This window comes from Colletotrichum gloeosporioides, assembly GCF_011800055.1.
Source record: "Colletotrichum gloeosporioides strain Lc1 chromosome Unknown consensus_14, whole genome shotgun sequence".
NCBI lineage: Eukaryota > Fungi > Ascomycota > Sordariomycetes > Glomerellales > Glomerellaceae > Colletotrichum > Colletotrichum gloeosporioides.
Window position 1 is genome coordinate 337,097 of NW_025544659.1, and position 20,253 is coordinate 357,349.

At 57.5% G+C, this 20,253-nt stretch overlaps 5 protein-coding genes across 5 annotated transcripts; 3 read left to right on the plus strand and 2 right to left on the minus strand.

Moving 5' to 3' along the window:
• Positions 1-5,080: 5,080 nt before the first annotated feature.
• Positions 5,081-6,511, plus strand: GCG54_00014153 (putative aspergillopepsin A-like aspartic endopeptidase; the record flags this gene model as incomplete). The annotated part of the gene is made up of 2 exons (XM_045413994.1): positions 5,081-6,281; positions 6,345-6,511. The coding sequence occupies 2 exons, from the start codon at positions 5,081-5,083 to the stop codon at positions 6,509-6,511; spliced, it is 1,368 nt and encodes a 455-aa protein (XP_045269098.1).
• A 424-nt stretch (positions 6,512-6,935) lies between these two features.
• Positions 6,936-8,384, minus strand: GCG54_00014154 (Hercynylcysteine sulfoxide lyase; the record flags this gene model as incomplete). Its single annotated transcript, XM_045413995.1, has 2 exons — positions 6,936-8,200; positions 8,273-8,384. 2 exons carry the CDS (start codon positions 8,382-8,384, stop codon positions 6,936-6,938), a joined length of 1,377 nt encoding a protein of 458 aa, XP_045269099.1.
• A 3,188-nt stretch (positions 8,385-11,572) lies between these two features.
• GCG54_00014155 (Beta-glucosidase cel3A) lies at positions 11,573-13,818 on the plus strand (the record flags this gene model as incomplete). The annotated part of the gene is made up of 2 exons (XM_045413996.1): positions 11,573-13,355; positions 13,409-13,818. The coding sequence occupies 2 exons, from the start codon at positions 11,573-11,575 to the stop codon at positions 13,816-13,818; spliced, it is 2,193 nt and encodes a 730-aa protein (XP_045269100.1).
• Positions 13,819-15,790: 1,972 nt separating this feature from the next.
• GCG54_00014156 (uncharacterized protein) lies at positions 15,791-16,576 on the plus strand (the record flags this gene model as incomplete). Its single annotated transcript, XM_045413997.1, has 1 exon — positions 15,791-16,576. One exon carries the CDS (start codon positions 15,791-15,793, stop codon positions 16,574-16,576), a length of 786 nt encoding a protein of 261 aa, XP_045269101.1.
• A 624-nt stretch (positions 16,577-17,200) lies between these two features.
• On the minus strand, positions 17,201-18,989 carry GCG54_00014157 (uncharacterized protein; the record flags this gene model as incomplete). Its single annotated transcript, XM_045413998.1, has 2 exons — positions 17,201-18,226; positions 18,285-18,989. 2 exons carry the CDS (start codon positions 18,987-18,989, stop codon positions 17,201-17,203), a joined length of 1,731 nt encoding a protein of 576 aa, XP_045269102.1.
• Between the last annotated feature and the right edge of the window lie 1,264 nt (positions 18,990-20,253).

A 20,253-nucleotide genomic window follows, 5' to 3' on the forward strand; every position in this document is an offset into this window, starting at 1 on the left:
CGTAGACGTCTTATTACACTCATTCACTTTCCACCGGCCACAGGCACCGCACCTAGTATTGTGGATGCTGTCCTGCAAGCCCGTTTCCTCCCGCCTCCACTGCTTTTTATCCTTTCTACTTTACCGACCTGCCCTGCATGTCTGCATGTCAGTCAAGCTTTTCTTGTCGTCACCCCCGCCTAGGTCAATCGGAATGCAAATGGCCAACAGAAGGAAGCTTCAAGGACCGTTGGTTTCCACTATTGGAGGGTGATCGGTCGTGGTCCCCTGAGTTGGATCCTTCGTCGCCCTGCAGATGATCACCATCGCCAAGCGATCGCAGTCGCAGTCGCTCGCAGTCGGGGTCGCAGTCCGCCGGAGCCGCATCAGCCATATGCCTCACGTCACCACCTCACATGCTTCGTCAACAGGCAGACAATCAGCGACATCCTCGGGCTTTATAGAATACATCGGATTTCCGAACACGAGAATGCCAAAAACTGCCACAACCGGTGCCACCCAACGACCGGTCGGTTCTCTGCATGTCGCTGACTCTCTTACCCTCCGCTCGCGGCACCGAAAGATACCCCCGACTACGCCCAGTGACCTGCCTGCCAAGTTGCCAAGCGATTCGGTCTCTTGAGGAAGTCCGGCCTTGCTAACGTTCGAACGACAAACGACTGAGTTACTCGATAAGAGCCTCCACAGCAACCACCCACCACGTCTTCAACCATCAGCACCTATAACGACATCATCGTTCAATGACTCTCCGAGCCTAAAGCCGAGGCGAGCCTGGCTGGCCCTTGAACGTCCTCCACATTCGCCTTTTTTTAGGTTGGGTTTTAGAGTTGCTTCCTCCGACATGACAACCTACGCGTACTGATCCCGAGGCACGCGGCTGTTCAGATGATGGCGGCCAGCGAGCCCACTCCTGACTTACAGAGACACCCAAATTACGGTTGATCTCATCTTGTCCTATGCCTGCCGCAGGGTCCGGTTTCTGCGCAACGTGACGGGCCAACCTTATAGTCGCCTGTCTTGCCCTACGGAGTACAGGTTCACTATGCCATTGCCAATTGCGCGCATGACATGGGCCGGAGTCCTTGAACATGGCAGCGAAGCAAGGCAAGGCATGGCTCATGCAGACCTTGCCTATGGAAGATGAGATATTATTTCCTTCCTCGTGGTTCCATCCGGTGCTCCATCAGGTGGCCCTTGATCGTCCCTGACATGAGGCGCTGCGCTGAATAGAAGGTCGCAACAACGTCGAATCGTTTGAGGCGAAGCGCATCAGATTCAGCATCAGCCGCCGCCATCGTCACAAACATGAAATGGGAACAGACATCGGTTGGCCCTTCGAGGTTCCGTCCTCCGCCTAGCCGCGTTTCTCGAGAACAAACAGAATTGCAAATCGTGTTGCAAGGCCATCACGTCTCTGACACCTCAAACCCAGTCAACTGAGAGCACATTACTCTGCGGTGTGGTGTGTGGGCAGGGCATGCCCATGTTGGAGGCGTTCATAGTTTGTCATCCTTCTTGGCTGCGGCGCAAACATGCAGCTGCACAGCTTGACAGTGTCGTGCTCTCCCTCTACTAAGGACCGCTTTCTCGGTGGCTGCGGCTCAGAATTCTGCCTTCAGTCAGTCAGTCATCGGCAGACTCAGCAACTGCACTTCAAAGTCAGCAGCCACCTCATATTTCGCATGCCCATTCGTGCTATCATTCGTACGCCCACGAGGCCCCATGCATGTCGCTGCCCGGGCGCATGTGCCGCTCGGAACATTTGGCCGGCTCGGAAGGGCAAAGTGACTGGGATTCCGCCGCACAGCGCTGTCTCAGAATGTTCAGTGGACCGTTTCAGGGCCTGTCAGCCTGTCCACTGGGGGACGTCGACCAGAGAGGAACACACACAGGACCTCCCCACCCGGCCTGGCCGCGGCCTCCAACTGGGCGTTGCCATTGCATCCATGTAGATGATGTGGATGACGGATTTGCATCTCTGCTGCAGCAGCACCATCAACCGCCCGCGAACTTGGAGAGACCCAGACATCTCTGGCCACCATCGACCGATTGGGCCTCGCTGCCCCGTGGTGCCGTCTCCGAAGGGACCCAGGGCTACGACGACGCTGCTTCCAAACGTTCCAAACGATGGCCCAAGACGCCGTTTATCCGGGCCCCGCGTCAGTAGACTGTCAGTGAGTTGCCGAGTTGCCTGTCCCTTTCATGTCGCCTCTCCTGAAGCCTCCCTGTCCAAGACAAAAGACCATTCAAGGGGTTTCTTCTCAGGAGACGACGGTCGCCGCAAGAAGATGAGAACGGGACTAGATGATGGGGACACGGAGACGACGGTCGCCGCAAGAAGATGAGAACGGGACTAGATGATGGGGACACGGCTCAAAGGGAAGGCTCAACTCGTGAACTCAGGAGGAGCCTACCAACCTGGCCGGTAGCTTGACACAAGTCGTGCTGCTCCAAGCGCCTGTCACCTGGCTTGCCTGTATGGTGCTGGCAATCGAGGGCATGGCTGGCAGGTTGCGAGAACGACGATGCTTCCCAGAGGCTGTGCTGTGCCTGGCGTGACCTGGGAACAGAGCCCCGAGTTCCCGCAAACACTGACAGTTTTGGCTTTCATGTTCAGCAGCGGCGCTCGTTTCCTTTTCGTCCGATTCACGAATACCACTTCAAGTATTTGGTAGTCGGGACCTAAAAATGTTCGGTATCCCCCTTCCGCAACACCAAAAGCTTAGCACGCCAAGCGTATGGGGGCGTGGATAGATCGCCCTTGGCGACCCAGGCGCGCAAGTCTTGGCTTTCGCCCTCCATCGCTGTTTGCCCATGCCCAGCCAAACCCAGCCAGGCACCATGAGGCTTTCGTTAGCGGCGGGAGAGCAACCATGGGGATCGCTGAAACGCCAAGCGGAAACAACTGCGAAGGCTGTAATTGAACCAACCGACCATCTCAGTAAAGAAGGCCAATGACGAGATTAATCCGGGATACCGTCTGGATGGGAATCTTCCGTCGACCGCGCCCATCTGTCGCCGCTCTCCCGCGCTCGATCCCCTTCCCCTGCTGCGACTGGAAACTGACGTACGGTGTGTCCACCCCCGTCGCAGAAAACTGCCTCTCCCCTCTGATTTGCCTTTTCGTTTCCAACCGCCAAGGGGACTTGGCTGGACTGCCTTTCCAGTCGCAGTCGCATCGACAAGTGGAAACCCGGTTCGTCCTCGACAGCAGGAGGGATGCCCGTTCCAATACGCAGCGCCAAGAATAGCATCAATACCGCTTCTTCTCCCCTACCTCCCTCCTTCTGCGTTCCTCGTCGGATATCCGCCGCCGTCCACCTTTGTCAGTGTTTTATCTGAAGAAATGTTTTATCTGAAGAAAAGAAAAGCAGCCCAAAGTCGACTTAAGCACCTGCGAGGCAGGCATCCAGCATCCATCCAATTCGACATTTCAGTCAATTAATTGGAATAAAGCCTGTGGAGACCCTCGGGGGACACATCTATCTGTTACGTCGTCTAAATGCTTAGCCTCGCTTACTTGGACTAAGGTCAAGGTCAGGCTTCTGGATCCCTTGATCCAGAACAACAACACCAGCGACTCTGCTCGGCTCACCGACGCCGCCCGGTGGAGAACACGGGGTCAGGAACATGTCTGGCCATCTGCAGCAGCACTGGAGAAAATGCAACGGCCCGGCTAGCAGATCCCGAGTGCTTGATTTCTCCTAAGCCACGGCGCTTGTGATCTCTCGAGCCTCACGCTAGCCTACTTGCCCACGCCTACGCAATCAATCTAGCATTGCAAGGCTTAGTTTAGGTCTAACAATGGCGCTGGCTCCGAGGATTCGATGTTGACAGGCGCCTCGCTTTCGTCTTACCGTCGCTCTTTTCCCCGGCGCCCATCTAATCCGCGGTGTTGCCTTCATCCTACCTACACCGGAGATGACTGCAGAGGAAGAGGGGGCCGGGATCACGTCGCCAAGCCAATCTGCCAAAGCATCAACGCTTAATTGGTTCGAACTGAGCTAAATGAGACCTCAACTGACAAACGGCCTCCACGGTCTAGCAGACTTTAACATCCGAAGCACCAACATTTCTTGGCAACTCAGACCTTCCAACGGTTCACAACCAAAGAGAAAGCGAGCGCAAGTACAACTGCGTCGTGTGAGTGAGTAGGAAGACGCATGCCTAGAGGCAAATCACACACCCACTTACACACGTCCATTTTCCCTCCCCTCCTTGCCGTCTCTTACACACCCACGCACACCCTCAACCCACAGCCCCTGCGCTAGTCTCCCGGCACCGATCGACCGGTATCCCTGTTCTGGATCACAGCTTGGCTCACTGTGGGGTAAGGGGGACTCCCCTGCTTGCAACCGATCTACTCCTCGACGTATTCGCAGAATTCCAAACATGCTGCCAGATCCACCCCGTTGCCGCAACTCGTGTCTTGGATCCCGACTGGCGGAGGGGACTTCGACCACCGCTCTCTCTGAGATACTGATCCCAAGCAGACACACACAAACGCGCGCACACCCCTTTCGCCTCTTCTCTCTCTGTGTGTTCCTCGCCCCTCCTCCAGTCAGGCCCTCGCAGTAGTTCGACCGGTCCAACGCCAGATCCGTTTCCTCCCAGGGCTTGCCCGGCCTGACATGGACGCGCACGCCCTTGTCGACCGGGACAATCTGTGACCAGGGCATCACAACTTGAGACTTGGCCCGCCTGGAGGCTCCAAGCAACGAGCGCACGACGTCGTCGTCCCATTTTTGCAACATGTATAATCCTCGCAACCCATGCCACCCAGTGGCCATCTCTTGAGTTTCCTACTTTGAACATTAACTCGGCCTTTCCACCTCTTCTTTTCCTCTTGCTTTCCTTCGTCCTGGGTCACTCTTCTCTTCTTGGCCATTCCCGTCACCAGTTCCATTCATTCGCGAACTCTTAATTTCTCTTTACTCTTGAGGGCTCCTGGTGATAGCCCCTCGTCCTTCCTTGACAACCGCGAGCCGCCTGGTGTGGCCTGTTTCTTCCCTTTTTCCTTACACTCCCCCAAGTTTGTAAAGAGTTGTGTCCTGGTGACGGACGATAGACAAGAGACATCATGGAGCCATCTGTATTGCGGACGTTGGTCCTTTTCTTCGGCTTCCTCGCCCTGGCCGACGCCTCCCCGGTCGACAAGCGCAGCACTCTCCAGAAGCGCGGTTCTTTCCTCGTCCCCCGAGTCCCCAACGAGAACTTCCAGGGCCACAATGGACCGAGACAACTGATCAAGGCCTACCGAAAGTTCAGCATGCCCATCCCCCAGGGCCTCCTCGACGCCATGGACGCCATGGATGCCCAGGCTGCCGCCAACCCGGCACCGGCAGCCCCCGTCAAGGCGGAAGGCTTCAAGTCTCTCGCCGCCGGCGCGAGCAACCAGACGGCCGCCGCTGGCCAGCCCGGAACCGGTCTCACCACCGCCACGCCGATCCGCAACGACGTCGAGTACGTTTCGCCCATCAAGATCGGTGGCCAGGAGGTCAACGTTGACTTCGACTCCGGCTCTTCTGACCTGTGGGTCTTCACATCCATGCTTGATGCCGCCTCCCAACAGGGTCACCAGCTGTACGACCCTTCCAAGAGTACCGGTGGCGCCACCATGATCCAGGGCAGCTCCTTCAGCATCCGCTACGGTGACGGCTCTGGTGCCCAGGGTGTCGTTGGTACTGACCGTGTCGAGATCGGTGGCGCTGTTGTCGAGAAGCAGGCCATCGAGATGGCTACCGCCGTTTCCCAGCAGTTCGTCCGTGATACCGCCAACAACGGTCTCATGGGTCTTGCGTTCTCCAAGTTGAACACCGTCAAGCCCGACAAGCAGAAGACCTTCTTCGACAACGTCATGCCCAGTCTCGCTGAGCCTGTCTTCACTGCTGACCTCCGCAAGAAGGCCGTTGGTGCCTACGAGTTTGGCCGCATTGACAACACCAAGTTCACCGGCCAGATGACCTGGATCCCCGTCAACACCACCAGCGGTTTCTGGCAGTTCCCCTCTGAGAAGTTCGCCGTCGGTGGTGGTGCCGTCCAGCAGGGTACCGCTGGTGCTCAGGCCATTGCCGACACCGGAACGACCCTCATCTTGGCCAACCCTCCCATGGTCCAGGCCTACTACTCGCAGGTCCAAGGCGCCCAGAACGACCAGACCGTCGGTGGCGTCACCTTCCCTTGCAATGCCCAACTTCCCGACCTCATGATGGATATCGGCGGTGTCTACATGGCCCGTGTCAAGGGTAGCGACATCAACTTCGCTCAGGTCGACGCTCAAAGTAAGTTCTTTCGACCTTATTCCCTCGGCGTCTTTGCACAATACTAACCTTGATCCTTTTCAGCTTGCTTCGGCGGACTCCAGGCAACCACTTCCAAACTCCAGATCTATGGAGACATCATGTTCAAGTCGCAGTTCGTCGCCTTCAACGGCGGCAACATGTCGCTCGGCATGGCGGAGCACATTGTCAACAGCCAACAAGCGGCACCCGCAGCTGGCGCAGCGGCGTAAGCACCTGCCACCGAAAGACACAACACGAGCGAAATCTATCCTCTACCACATCTTCATTTCTCTTTCTCTTTCAAGGCATAAGGATTCACTAGTGATTTCTCCAGGGACATCAACACAAACAACGCCGGCTCGACGACGATGACGTCCGGGAGTGAGCGGAGGATGGCTGCTACGGGGGGCTTAATAGTCGCTCTCCATGCCATGTTAATCGCAGTGGTCATGAGCGTCTGAGACGACAGCCGAGAAATACTTTTTTTTAGCAAATGACAAAAAGACGATGGTGAATTCCCCATTTTGTTAGCTTAGATGTTCTGAGCTTGTCTAGCCGGCATAGTAAATGAATGGCATTGTGATGAAAATCAGACGTCTTTTCTTCTAAATTTCCTCCCTGTGATGGTGTACTTGCAATTGTCAAACGTGGTGTCTATCCTATTTTGGGCTTGTATTCTTGACTCCCAACACGCCTGCAAAGCTCTTTCAAAGTGTGACCTGCCCACTCAAAGTCTTCCTCGTCAAGGTAGACTTGCGCGCTCAAGCGCATGTACCACCGCCCGTTGTGCCAAAACAGAGCGACGAAAGTCTGGTACTCCTGTACCAAAGTCTCGACCATCCAGTCGACAATGGGATAAGCCAGACTTTCCGGCACCGTAACCGTGCCGTCCGGCCCGGTCGACGGGGTCTCGGCATGCTCACTCATCACCATCGGCAGCGCCACGTTGACCAAGCTGCACTTTGTCATCGTGCCCGCCTTATTATCCATGATGAACGTGCCGAGAATAGCAGCGGCCTTTTCGCCCCCTGCCTTGGCCAGCGTCCACGTGTACTCGATGATCTTGTCCTCTCCGCCGATGCTCTTCCTCCACTCGATGGCATCCTTGACGCACAGGTACGGGCTGTTGTCAAGGGTGCCCACGTACCCAAAGTTGGCGACGAAGTGCGACTCGGCGCTCGTAGGCAGCGGGTTGAACCGCGGGGCGCCGGAGCGCGGGACGTAGCCGTGGGACGTCGGCACCGTCGAGGCCATGAGGTGCTGGTTGCGCTCCGGCACGTAGAAGACGGCGCTCGCGCGCGGGGCGTGAAGCCACTTGTGGCAGTTTGTGAAGAAGTAGTCCGCGTCGAGGGCCGTCAGGTCGATCGGGATCATGCCGATGCCTTGGGCGCCGTCGACGAGGCTGGTCACGCCCAGCTCGCGGCACGCTGCCGTCATGGCCTCGGAAGGGAAGCGGACGCCCGGGAGGCTGGAGACGACGTCGAACACGCAGAGGCGGGGGTGTTTGCCCTCGGCCTTGCTCTGTGCGACGGCGGCCCGGAATTGGGCGATGATCTCCTCGTCTTCGAGGGGGTACGTCAGGGTGATGCCGCGGTGGGAGACGAGGCCGTTGCGGGTGTCGACGATGTAGTCGATGGTCTTGCCGCAGGCGCCGTAGATTGTGTTGAAGTACAGAATCTCATCACGGGCATCGGGGTTCCAGGCGAGGTTGCGGAGGACAGTGTTGATGCCGACCGTGGCGTTGGGGACGAAGACGACCGTTGAGAGAGGTGCGTTGAGGAGGTCCGCAGCCGCTTGACGGGATTCTCTGAGGAGGTCGTTATAGGTGAAGCGGATGAAGGGGTCTGGACGGGCCTCTGTGTGGTCTTGGTAGGATCGCAGAGCATCTCGGATATGTCGTGGAATCCCACCGTATGATGCTGAGTGAAGTTAGTCGATGATCTTGCCAATGCAGGTCCGAGTAAGTGAGGGGTTGCTGCATGTGATCTCACCGTGGTTGAGGTTGCGATAAGAGGGATCGATGAGGAACTCTTTGAGGAAGGGCTTTCCAAACGTCAGAGATGACGCCCGCATTTCGTCTGCATCTACGATGTATTCGCCCATGGCGGTCTTATCTTGCTGTAATTGAGGATGGAGTTGAGTGAGAGACCTGTCAAGCTACCAGGATCTATCCAGCGCCGATAAGGTTCTGATAGAACCGGTGCTCAATGTAACGCCCCGAACACTCAAGCTTCTGACAAGTACTTCCAGGCAACAAGTAGTATAGGGAGTTCCATATTATATCGAAGGTCTTTATTTTATTGACTCACTCTTGGGGACTCTTCTGTTGAAGGCGCCCTCGGTTGTTATTAGCCGTGGGTTGGCGGACAGCGGACAGCGAACGCTCACTGGGGTTCAGCGGGGATGTTTGTAGTTCACAGGGCGCCCGTGTTCTTCTGCATGAACAATCAACATCAAAGCTTGATGAATCAGATGAGAGATGTGTTTTATGCTTCTGTTTCATCAATCATATGAACAGAGCAAAAGAAAACGTTTTGCTCTCTGATTGTTGACTGCTTGCCCAGGCAAATCTCTGAGAACATTCACTTCCCAACGGTCAGCTTCTCAATGGAAGTGGGTCACCTGGGCTGCGGCGGGACTTAGTTTCCGCATTCGCTGAACTTTGCAACGAAGATCGTGGCGGACATAGCTCAGTTGGGAGAGCGTCAGACTGAAGTCAACTTCAATCACTTAATCTGAAGGTCGTGTGTTCAATCCACACTGGCCGCATCTTCACTTTTTGCGTTTCAATCAAAAGAACCTCAACTTTCTTCTATTTTGCGACTAGAGATGCCATGGTGGACTTATTTTGCCCCAAAATAAGTAGCATGGTTTATTATTAGATGCCAGCGTCTCTTTTATGATCCCGCTTGGTGCTGAAAAACCGTAGGATATCAATTTCAGCAAATCAGTTAAGAGCAAGCAGCCTTTCCAGCAGCAACTAGACCTGTAGGGTTCCGTCATTGGGATATGCTACTGGATCAAGCTGGCGACAGTTTTCAAGCTTCCAAATGACTCTTCACTAAGTAGAGCAAGTTCCCGTCTCACAAAGACATTTCTTCCCGGAACTGGTGCACTCTGCGACCTTTGTCCACTTCCTATTGTCGCTACAATACATCTACAATTTGAAAGGTCACACGTGAATGGCAATATCCAATATCTCAAATTGCAGTGAAGGGTAAGGTATGCTCTGGGTTACCTACCATATGGCCTCCATTGAACTCGCAAGCGGTTTGGCCGACTTGGGTGCAGCTTGTGCCAGGCGGAACGCCGCACTGGGCCATAGCAGTGGCAGCAAGCCATGCAATGCAATGGAGAGTACTGAAATCTTCATCTTTGTGCAACCCCACAAGGCTTCGACGTTTTGGCCGTAAGATGGTGTGCAGAGACTTCTGGTAGAATGAAATTCCTTATAATGCTACCACACCAAGGCAATTAGAGGCAAATTTGGTACAGTTACACATTGGTGGATCTTCTTCGTATTGCTCTGACCCTAAGCATCAAGTCACAGTTTAACTAGGCGCTACTTCCATTCGCAACCACATGAGGTTGTGCTACGGTGAACGTGTAATGTTGGAGGACATCAGCGGCACCATGAGGCTCTTGGTCTCACAAAGCTTACCTTAGGTAAGAGCTCAATTCCGAGGAGGAAGGTCAGATGCTCACAGGAAGATATGCACTTTAGCGAGAATCCTGCGTCTAAACCAATAGGTTCCTGTGTCTTTGATAGAGAGCCTCCGAAGGCAACACTCCGAAACTCGTGATTCTAGCCCCTCTCTCTAGCTTGGGTGTTTGTCCCTTCTGGCTTTTATATCCGTCTACGCTATTCCTACATTGAGGTGGACGTAATTCTGTCAGACACCAGGTAGGCTTCACAAGTCTGCAATTATTATAAGAGGAAATAAGAATACCATCTGAGAAGCTCAAAATCATAGAGATGACTGCGCAGTGAAACAACGGCGTCCAAACATTGGTTCCATGGTTGGAGATGTGGAAGGTAAGGGTTTGCTATTCGGGCAAACAGTGTTCATATACGACAACAGGGAGAACAATAGGAGTGACGACAGTATGAATACTGAAGAAGACACAGGGGGGAGTGACGTGGATGAGACGGTAATGTGAATATGAGGAACGACGAGGTCAACCAAGCCGCGACAGAGCTGAAGAGTCAGTAATTTGTTCGCAAGGAATTAGGGGTGAGTGATTTTAGGCTACAACAGTCAAAAAGAATAAGAGTTGACAAGGCCATTAATGAAGAGTAAACACTCTGTCTCACGAACCCTCAGGCGGAAGTCAACACCCGGCATCGGAATTTCGTGCCATGGAAGGGAGCCAATTGCCACCACACCGCCGGAACCAAGTAATCGGCACCCTGATGCGGGGTGTGGTGGTGCGGCGGCCCGGCGTTTAATATGTTTAAGTTGGCAACGTCATTTAACATGCTCCGAGCATGCAATTCACCCGCGGCGACGCGGATTGGACAAGTCCTGCAAAGGACCGCCAGATGTTTAACCATAAATGCGGCAGACGGCATGCGGGGGCCATTCATTCGCGGGAATATATTAACTTCCCCTCACATTGAATTGGGTTATTCTCCAAAATTTTCCCCATGTCCCAAGAGATTTCGAATGTAACCCAAGCTCTCTACCGTCAACGTCACATGGGCGAGAACGATCCAACCACCAGGCACAGAGCCGATCTCATACCCCATTCCGCATCGGAGGGGGCATCTGCCGCATGACATGGATACCCTCCCCAGCGCGGGGACGAACTCTCACAACAGACGAACAGTAATCAGCAATTGGATGCCGCAGCAAATACCAAGCCCAGCGAATGCTACTACCGACATGCCCGTCATTAGCAGAACACCGACGTGTCGCCTCACAACAGAGTGCGCCAAGATGGACGGAGCAAGGGTCGACAGCAGTGTTTTCCTGCCCGCAGAACCAGCGTCGCCCTCGCCGCGGGTCATGAGATCATAAGACAACTGCAATTCCCGTCTCTGCCGGATGGACGGCTAGTCTCCTCCCTCGGCATCTTGGCTGGACTGTCAGCGGGGTTCGAACAAATTGGACACGGCGGATCGTCCTTGCAGCAGGCGGGGGAAGGCCTCATTCTCATACAGTCTCTCAAGGTTCGGCGGCGAGTATAAGTGTTCTCTTCCCACGCGGAGGGCCCCCCAATTGATCTGACCACCTTGAGAGAGAGTCAGTCCTGCAACTTGCAACTTGCACACACATACACCACCCGCCATGCACTTCTCCAAGCTCGCAGCTCTAGCCGCGGCAACGGGCCTCGCCAGCGCGCAGGAAGCCGGGCCACGGCGCTCCCCCGAGTGGGAAGCCGCCTACGCCAAAGCCGAGGCGGCCCTCCCGCGCCTCTCACAGAGCGAAAAGATCGGCATCGTCTCGGGCGTCGGCTGGGGCAACGGGCCCTGCGTGGGCAACACCAGCCCGGCGTCGTCTATCAACTACCCGCAGCTCTGCCTACAGGACGGGCCTCTGGGTGTGCGCTACGCCGAGAGCGTCACGGCCTTCACGCCGGGGATCCAGGCCGCCTCGACATGGGACGTCGAGCTCATCCGGCAGCGCGGCGCGTACAAGGCAGCCGAGGCGAGGGGCGTCGGCGTGCACGTCATGCTCGGCCCCGCGTGCGGCGCGCTCGGCAAGATCCCCGCGGCGGGACGCAACTGGGAAGGCTTCGGGCCGGACCCGTACCTCATGGGTGTCGCGACGCACGCGACCATCGAGGGGATGCAGTCCGCGGGCGTGCAGGCGACGGCGAAGCACTACATTGTCAACGAGCAGGAGGTCAGCCGCGAGACGATCAGCAGCAACGTCGACGACCGGACGATGCACGAGCTGTACCTGTGGCCGTTCGCCGAGGCCGTCAAGGCCAACGTCGCGTCCGTCATGTGCTCGTACAACAAGGTCAACGGGACGTGGGCGTGCGAGAACGACGCCGTCATGAACAAGCTGCTGAAGCAGGAGCTCGGGTTTCCCGGGTACGTCATGACGGATTGGGCCGCGTCCACGGGCACGGCCAGCGGCGCGAACAGCGGGCTCGACATGATGATGCCCGGGAGCGACTTCAACGGCGGCACGGTGCTCTGGGGCCCCCAGCTGCAGAGCGCCGTCGACAACGGCCAGGTCGCGCAGTCGCGGGTGGACGACGCGGTCCGCCGCATCCTCGCGGCATGGTACCTCCTCGGGCAGGACCAGGGCTACCCGGCCGTCAACTTCGCGGCCAACGTTCAGGCGAACCACAAGGAGAACGTGCGCGCGGTCGCCCGAGACGGCATCGTGCTGCTCAAGAACGACGGCGCGGTGCTGCCCCTGAAGGCGCCCGGCAAGATCGCCATCATCGGGTCCTCGTCCGTCAACAACCCGCAGGGCATCAACGCATGCGTCGACCGCGGCTGCAATGTCGGGTCGCTGGGGATGGGCTGGGGCTCCGGAACGGTCGAGTACCCGTACGTCGTGGCGCCGCTTGACGCCATCAAGGAGAGGGCGGCGCAGGACGGCACGGAGGTCGCCGCCAGCAGCACCGACGACGCGACCCAGGGCGCCGCCGCGGCCGGCGGAGCGGACGCTGCCTTCGTCTTCATCACGTCCGACTCGGGCGAGGGGTACATCACCGTTGACGGGAACCAGGGCGACCGCAACAACCTCGACCCGTGGCACAACGGCAACGAGCTCGTCCGCGCCGTGGCTGCCGCGAACCAGAATGTCGTGGTGGTGGTGCACAGCACCGGACCCATCATCCTCGAGAGCATCCTGGCGCAGCCCGGCGTCAAGGCCGTCGTGTGGGCCGGTCTGCCGTCGCAGGAGAACGGCAACGCTCTCGTGGACGTCCTCTGGGGTGCCACGAACCCCAACGGAAAGCTGCCCTACACCATCGGCAAGGCGGCAGGCGACTACGGCACTGCTGTATCAAGGGGAAGCGAGGACAACTTCTCCGAGGGTCTGTACATAGACTACCGCCACTTTGACCAGGCCAACATTGAGCCGCGATATGAGTTTGGTTTCGGACTATGTAAGTCGAGTCCGTCCCACTTGGGAGGCATCATGACTAACATTGGGGAACAGCCTACACGAACTACACGTACTCGGGCATCAGCGTCACCTCGACAGCGTCGTCGGGGCCTGCGGTGGGCGACGTCGTCCCCGGCGGGCGCGCCGACCTCTTCGACGAGGTAGCCACTGTGACGGCGACGGTGACGAACAGCGGAGCCGTGGACGGGGCCGAGGTCGCGCAGCTCTACGTGACGCTGCCGTCCGGGGCGCCGGCGGCGCCCCCGAAGCAGCTGCGCGGGTTCCAGAAGCTGAAGCTCGCGGCGGGCGAGTCCGGCACGGCGACGTTCATCCTCCGGCGCAAGGATCTGAGCTACTGGGACACGCGGAGCCAGAACTGGATCGTGCCGGCGGGAACGTTTGGCGTCAAGGTCGCGGCGTCGAGCAGGGACATCCGGCTGGAGGACACCTTGGTCGTGTCATAGTCTCGAGAGTGGTAAACAGTTTCGGTAGAAAGCAAACAAAAATAGGCATGGAAAAGTTGAGATTGCAGTGTTGCAATTCTCCGTATCACGAATGCAATAAATCATGGCATTATGAGATGGTGGCCCTTCCCTTTGCTGCGAGACCCAAGGAAATGCTCCGCGTCGGACCGAATGGCACGGTGTCGAACTTGGCGGAGAATGCGATCTGCCAGGACGATTTCTGGGCACCGAGGCCGTGATTCCAGACGTGGAGTTTTGGCTTCGGGAATGTGGGCGATGGCGTTCCCGTCCCGTCGCGGCGGCGGCGGAGTGTGGCGGGATCCCCAGCAACTGCGACCATGTTCCCTGCTTGCTTCTTTGGCAGGAAATCCATCTTCATATCCGAGCAACCTAAAAACTGTTTCAATGGGTTTCTGGAAGAAAGCGGGGACGGCTCATTTGAAAGATCGGACCAGCCTCATGCTGGTCATGACTTATGATGCCGGTAAGCATATCGCGAAGGTGATTGCCGTGGCCGTCTTGGCGGGTTGGGCCATGGAGAAGCGAGGGCGTAGGGCACTGTGGTTCGTTTGTTTCCCTGGTGGATTGGATATTGCGTTCATGTTTGCGACAGCGGTGGCTTGGACGCGTCTGAGTTGAGGCCGCGAAAGCTGGGATGAAAGGTTAGAGACGGGCGGAATCGGAAGATGCGAGCCGGGTGTGGGTGATGACGATCAGATCAGGGCACCGCGCGAACTGGTGCCTCTTGAAGGTTGAGGCCGAGCCTCATTTTGTGACGACATCTTCAGGCGGGTTGGGGTTGGTCGTCGCTGCGCTTCATCAGCCTTGAATATGGATCCCAGTGACGATGATGTTGATTGTTGATGGTGATGTTGACAGAAAGACGGCAAGCGACACGCAAGCCGTGGCAGTCCCGGTGGGTTACTCCGTAGAAACCACCTAATGCCACCGTAGGTAGGCCGGACTCGCCGACTACCTTCACGGTCCACTAACTAAGTCTAACGCCGATGCCGCCGACGCTGGAGCGGTGGGGTCGACCAGGGTGGGGCTTAGCGCACCGCCTCCCCCGAACGCTCCCCAAGCCTCACCACCCGTTGAGGAAATCGAATCTCGCATTCCCCCCGCCGAGTTCGCCCAACGCCCATACATCACCCTGGCACTTCTTCAAAAGCACTGCAGCAGCAGCGGCAGCGGGCAGCCACAGCGGCCGGGGGGCCATCTCCCGCCCCTTGCTCCCCCGTTGTCTCTCTTGTCTCTGCCTTACGAGGTTCGATGACTGGACGGGGGGAGGCCGGGTGCTCTGTCGCTGTCAACTGCACGAACCTCTGGCTGCCGTTTGGGGAAGGGGGGAACAAACTGTGTAACCATGACGTGCAGCCAACACCACGCGCAAACAGGACGTCCTAGCAGAATCAGGATAGTTGTCTCGTGACTGCTCAACATTGGCCACTCGGTATCGTAACCGTCTTGTCCCGGTACTTGGTCTGCATGCTTCCCTTAACTCCAGGTGTTCCCGAGGAGACCTGCGAACCGCTATGCAATAACAGAGCGTGACATCCAACTTAAGCGTACCAGCACCTGTCCCGATGACAGTGTGGAGATGTGGTGCTGCCCCTGCTGAAGGGATGGACGTTGGTCCCCCAAAGACGACGGAACCTTGCTCCCTTGCAAGTTGTATGCCGCAGCGCAAGGTAGGGTACGCAATACGCCGAGCCTCCGCCCCAGCGCCGCCCGGGATCCATCGTCCTCGAAGCTTTGCGTGCCCATCCGTGCAAGACTTGGGCTGCGCTGGGTTGATGGACAAGCAATACTTAAGTTGATCGTTGCCCCTTACCTTGGTCTCGTTTATTCCTTTCTCGTTTCACAGCAACTTGCAACAAAACAAGATACCCATTGCGACCTTCACATCGTCGAAACAACACACACAACCTCAACTTACACACACTTACACCACACCACACACAAACCCTACATGTCAGCCAACGACTACTACGGCGGCTCCCGCCGCAACAGCCACACCCCAGGCTCCCGCTCCTCAAAGACCTACCTCTCGACCCCCCTCGTAGACCAAGCAGGCTACTACCCCGAGCTCGACGTCCCCCTCGGCGAACGCCCCCGCTCCGCCATGGCCAACCGCTCAAAGTTCGGCAACGGCTACCACTCCCGCTCCCGCAGCACCGGCGGCGGCCCCCCGGGCTCCGACGCCCAGCTCGGCACCGGCAAGGAGGGCGAGCGCGGCCTCCTCTCCACCATCGGAGGCGGCGCCGCCGGCGGGTTCGCGGGCAAGAAGCTCCTCGGCGGCGGCAAGCTGGGCACCGCCGCCGGCGCTCTCGGGGGCGCCGTCATCGCCAACAAGATCGAGCACCGCATCTCCGGGAGCCACCACCACAGCAGCAGCCACAGCAGCAGCCATCACCACTCCCACTCATACGGCGGCGGCCACCACTACGGCGCTCCTCCTCCTCCTCCCCCGCCGCCTCCTTACCACGCCCACCACCACCACCACCATCACGGCCCGCCGCCGCCCCCTCCTCCTCACTACGGCCCTCCCCACCACGGGCCCCCTCACCATGGCGGCCCCCCACCGCATCACGGCGGCCACCAAAGCTCCGGTGGCTTCGGAGGGATGCTTGGCAACCTGATGCACAGGGGCCACGGGCATCACGAGCCTCCCCACCACGGCGGCCACCACGGCCACCACGGGGGTCATCACGGAGATGGTCACCACGGAGGTCACCACGGAGGTCATGGCTGGTAAACAGCAGCCCTCCACAGAAGTGTTTTCATAATGACTGGCGTTTGGGATGGTTTGATTCATGAACTTGTATAATTATGATGGGATGAGAACGGCTTAAACCATATATACCTGTACGGATTTTGTTGTCAGTAAATCGAGATCAGCTTAGATTATAGCTCGAAGGCGTCTTACGACGCGTGTAAAATCAGAACTTGAATATCAGCATGCGTCAGCTCCCTCGAACTGTGAGATTTGGTCGCCCCGTGTTCGCGTGGACACGTTGATGACATGTGTGAATGCGGCCGTGGCCATGCGATGCAATTAGATCCTAGATATAAAACTCTCAATACTGGCGCCGTGGCGGCGCGTGACATGACATGCTATGCTCCCATATAGACTCACTCCTTGTGCGAGGATGAGTAATGACGAAGAAAAATGCCTTGGTAACGAAGTAGCCTACCCCATCCATGACTGCGCCCCCGTATGCAGCTATGTACTGTACGTATCCAAACGAAGAAAAGTCGTCATCATCATCCGCTCTAGACTGTTCACGAGGTGGCCTACACCATGACAGCTAGGGGTTCCATGCAATCGAAACAGTGGATGGTCGCCGGTAGACCAACAGAACACGAACATAAAAAGTACTCAGACACCGACCGCACCTTCTGGTCTGTTTCTTGACGGGATCTGGATCTCGCCCTCATCGTCATCCGAGCTATCGCCAGCCTGTGCAGCCTGATCAATCATGCGCTCGATATCGGCGTCCGCTAGCCGCTGTCGCGGCCGGGAGGTGCTGCCTAGTGCTGCGGGCAGTGACAGCTGTGGACGCAAGGTGCTGCCCGCAGAGAAGCTGGCGCTCCCATTGATTCGCCTCCTCATGGGGCCCCGAGACTGTGGAGAGTCCATATCGACGTCCATATCGCTTACTGTGGTCATGCCACTAGGGCTCTTTTCAAAGCCGACGCGTTTTTGTTGCACCGGGCGTTGTGAAGGCAGGCTCTTGCGTGGTTGGGAGCCCGGTAATGCGTGGCGGCCGGGCAGGGTCGAGGCCACGGACTGCGAGTAGTTGTGCTTCATGTTGGCCGAGTTTCCGGGGCTACTCATGAAGATGAGAGACTCGATGGCATCCTGCTCTCTGACGTTTTGGTGGGGTGAGAAGAGAATAGGGTCGATGAGTGGTGTCCTTCCTAACCTCTGGTTTGGTGTCGCGCCCAGGTTTTGCTGGCCCGGCGTGTGGGGTGACGCGCTGTGAGAGTGCGAAAGGAGGGTTGGAGTGTAGCGTGGATTTGAATTACGACGAGGATTTTGAGAAGCCATGGGTCGCGCCGGTTGGATTGGTGCGGGAGGAGCAAGCGTTGGACCGTTCTGAAGGGGAGCTGGAGGCGAGGCCGAGGTGTGGTTGGATCTTTGCCCTTCTTTCCAAAAGGACTCATACGTAGCAGGACTTGGGCCAGAGCTTGCCGTCGTGGCGGCACTGGCAGGTGCGTAGCGGGCCATGTTGGCGCGAGGGCTGGCCGAAGACTCTTGACGGCCATGTAATGTGGAATTGCTCGAGGTGGGAGAGGCAGCCTGGGAGACCATGTACTCGACCTCGTCTATCGAACGAGACTGCCAGCCGTGGTTCACCTTGTGCATGGCATATGAAAGACGCGTCTTCAGGTCGCTCGACCACTGCGAAGCGTTAGCTACGTGGGGGGGTTTGGTTGCATGCGATGCTGGGTAAACTTACATCGCCAATACTGCTGGCAGTGGTCGAGGCCGTGCTTACGGTGCTCGTGTTCCTGGAATGACCCATACGGACGGGAGAGGTGTCTTCCTTGACCATGCCGTCGGCCATGCGTTTCCGCGATGTTGCGGCAGCGTCATTTTCAAGCAGCTTGTCTTGGGCGGCGGCGATATGGGACAGCTGGAGCAGCTGGGATTCCTGGCTGGAACTATGGCCGTTGGTATTCGCGCCTGGCATATCACCTTGGCTCGCTGGCGGGGTAAACACGGTGTCGGACTCGGCGGACAGGTTTGAATCTTGCGAATGGGCGGAGGGGACCGGTCGGGGCCCAGATTGATAGTCCTGGGACGACGCGACAGAAGCAATTGGTGTCTTTGTTGCTGGCTGGACCTCTAATGTGTGGGAGGTGTAGGGGGGTCGGGAGACGGGGACGTCTGGTTGTTGGTGTTGTGGGTGATTACGGTGGATATGGCTGTGGTGGTGGTGGTGATTCGCAGTCGCGTCGCCCGAGGTTGATTTGGCGGCGTCGGTGGGAAGCGCGTCGGTCGGTTTGGTCTGCAGGCGGGCGGTCTCTGGCAGTGCATGGCGAGCAGCTTTGTCTGGTAATGATCTCGCGTCGGACACGGCTGGCCCTGGGTGCATTTTGAAATGTTCTCGGTCGGAGTCGAGCAGGTGTCCCAGCCGGGGAGGGATCGAGGCAGAGTCCATGGCGGGCAGGGCAGACTGGACATGCGCCGCCGGATTATGTCGTGTTGTTGCAATAATAGCCGTCGTCGGCAGACGCGACCAGAGCAGACGTGTCGGTGGCGGGTGGCAGCGCCGGTAATGGAAGCTGGAGACGGCAGCGAAGCCGGGCGGACGTGTGAGAGGTGCACGAGACGGCGAGGTGCGGTAGATTGAGGAGGAGGAAGAGAGGAGACGGAGGCCGGGTGGTTGCGACGATGCGGGTGTGCGATGTGTGGAAGTGTCGGTGGGCTGTGGTTGCATACGCGGACGACACTAAGCCGTGGGAGGTCGAAGCCAGTCACACACACACCAGTGACCACACGCACTCACTGCCCAGGTGCCTGTATTGCCGCCGCAGTGATTATTATCGCGGGTGGGAGTACAGAGTACCAACCAACTAGTCAGTCACTCAGGGCACCCTCGCTTCAGTTATCAGGTGCCTAGACAGACAGGTCGGTCCAGTGATGGTGGTACGGAAGCGCGGGGGAGGCAATTGGGTAAGTCCACGGTAGGTAGGTTCGACAGGGGGGAGAGCGGTTTACGCGGTCTGCACATTTACTGTCGCGTTTTTCTGCCCACAGGCGTGCTTTGTGTCGCCTGTGTCTCTCGGCTTTCCATTCCTTCTCAGCAAGGTACCTACATACCTTACGGTAAGCGGGTTCCCCACCTTGGGCCCCTACAGGCTACAATGAACAATGGACGGCCAGTTGCTTCTTCTGGCAGCGACCGACGACCCCCAAAAAACCGCATTTCAACTCAACCTGCTAACGCTGTGTGGTTCGCTAAAGACCCCCGTGGATAGGTACCTAAGGTAAGGTAGGTAGGTAGGGAAAAAAGGCGGGAGGGCCCCAGCCACGTCAATCACTCTGCTGGGGGAATCCTCGGTCGGGGAGGGGCTCTCTTCATTTACTCGGTATCAACAACAAACATTCACTGACGAGGAGGAGGAGGTGAGGCAACATACGCACACCAGAAACACGCGGTAAGATGAACTCGGGAGGCTGATGTCAGAGAAAGAAACCTGGAAGCCGCAGACTGCCTTTGCTGCTGCGTAAGACAGACGGCACCTGTTGGTACCTCCCCAAACCAAAGAAGGCAACAGAAAAAGAAAAAAAAAAAGTCGCATCTGCACTGCGGCCCTGCGACACGCCCGGCTGCCGCTCGGCTTGACTCAGCAGGTCAAAGACACGTGGTCACGTGAGATACGTACCCTCCCATCACGAACATGTACCTCGGTACCTTGCCC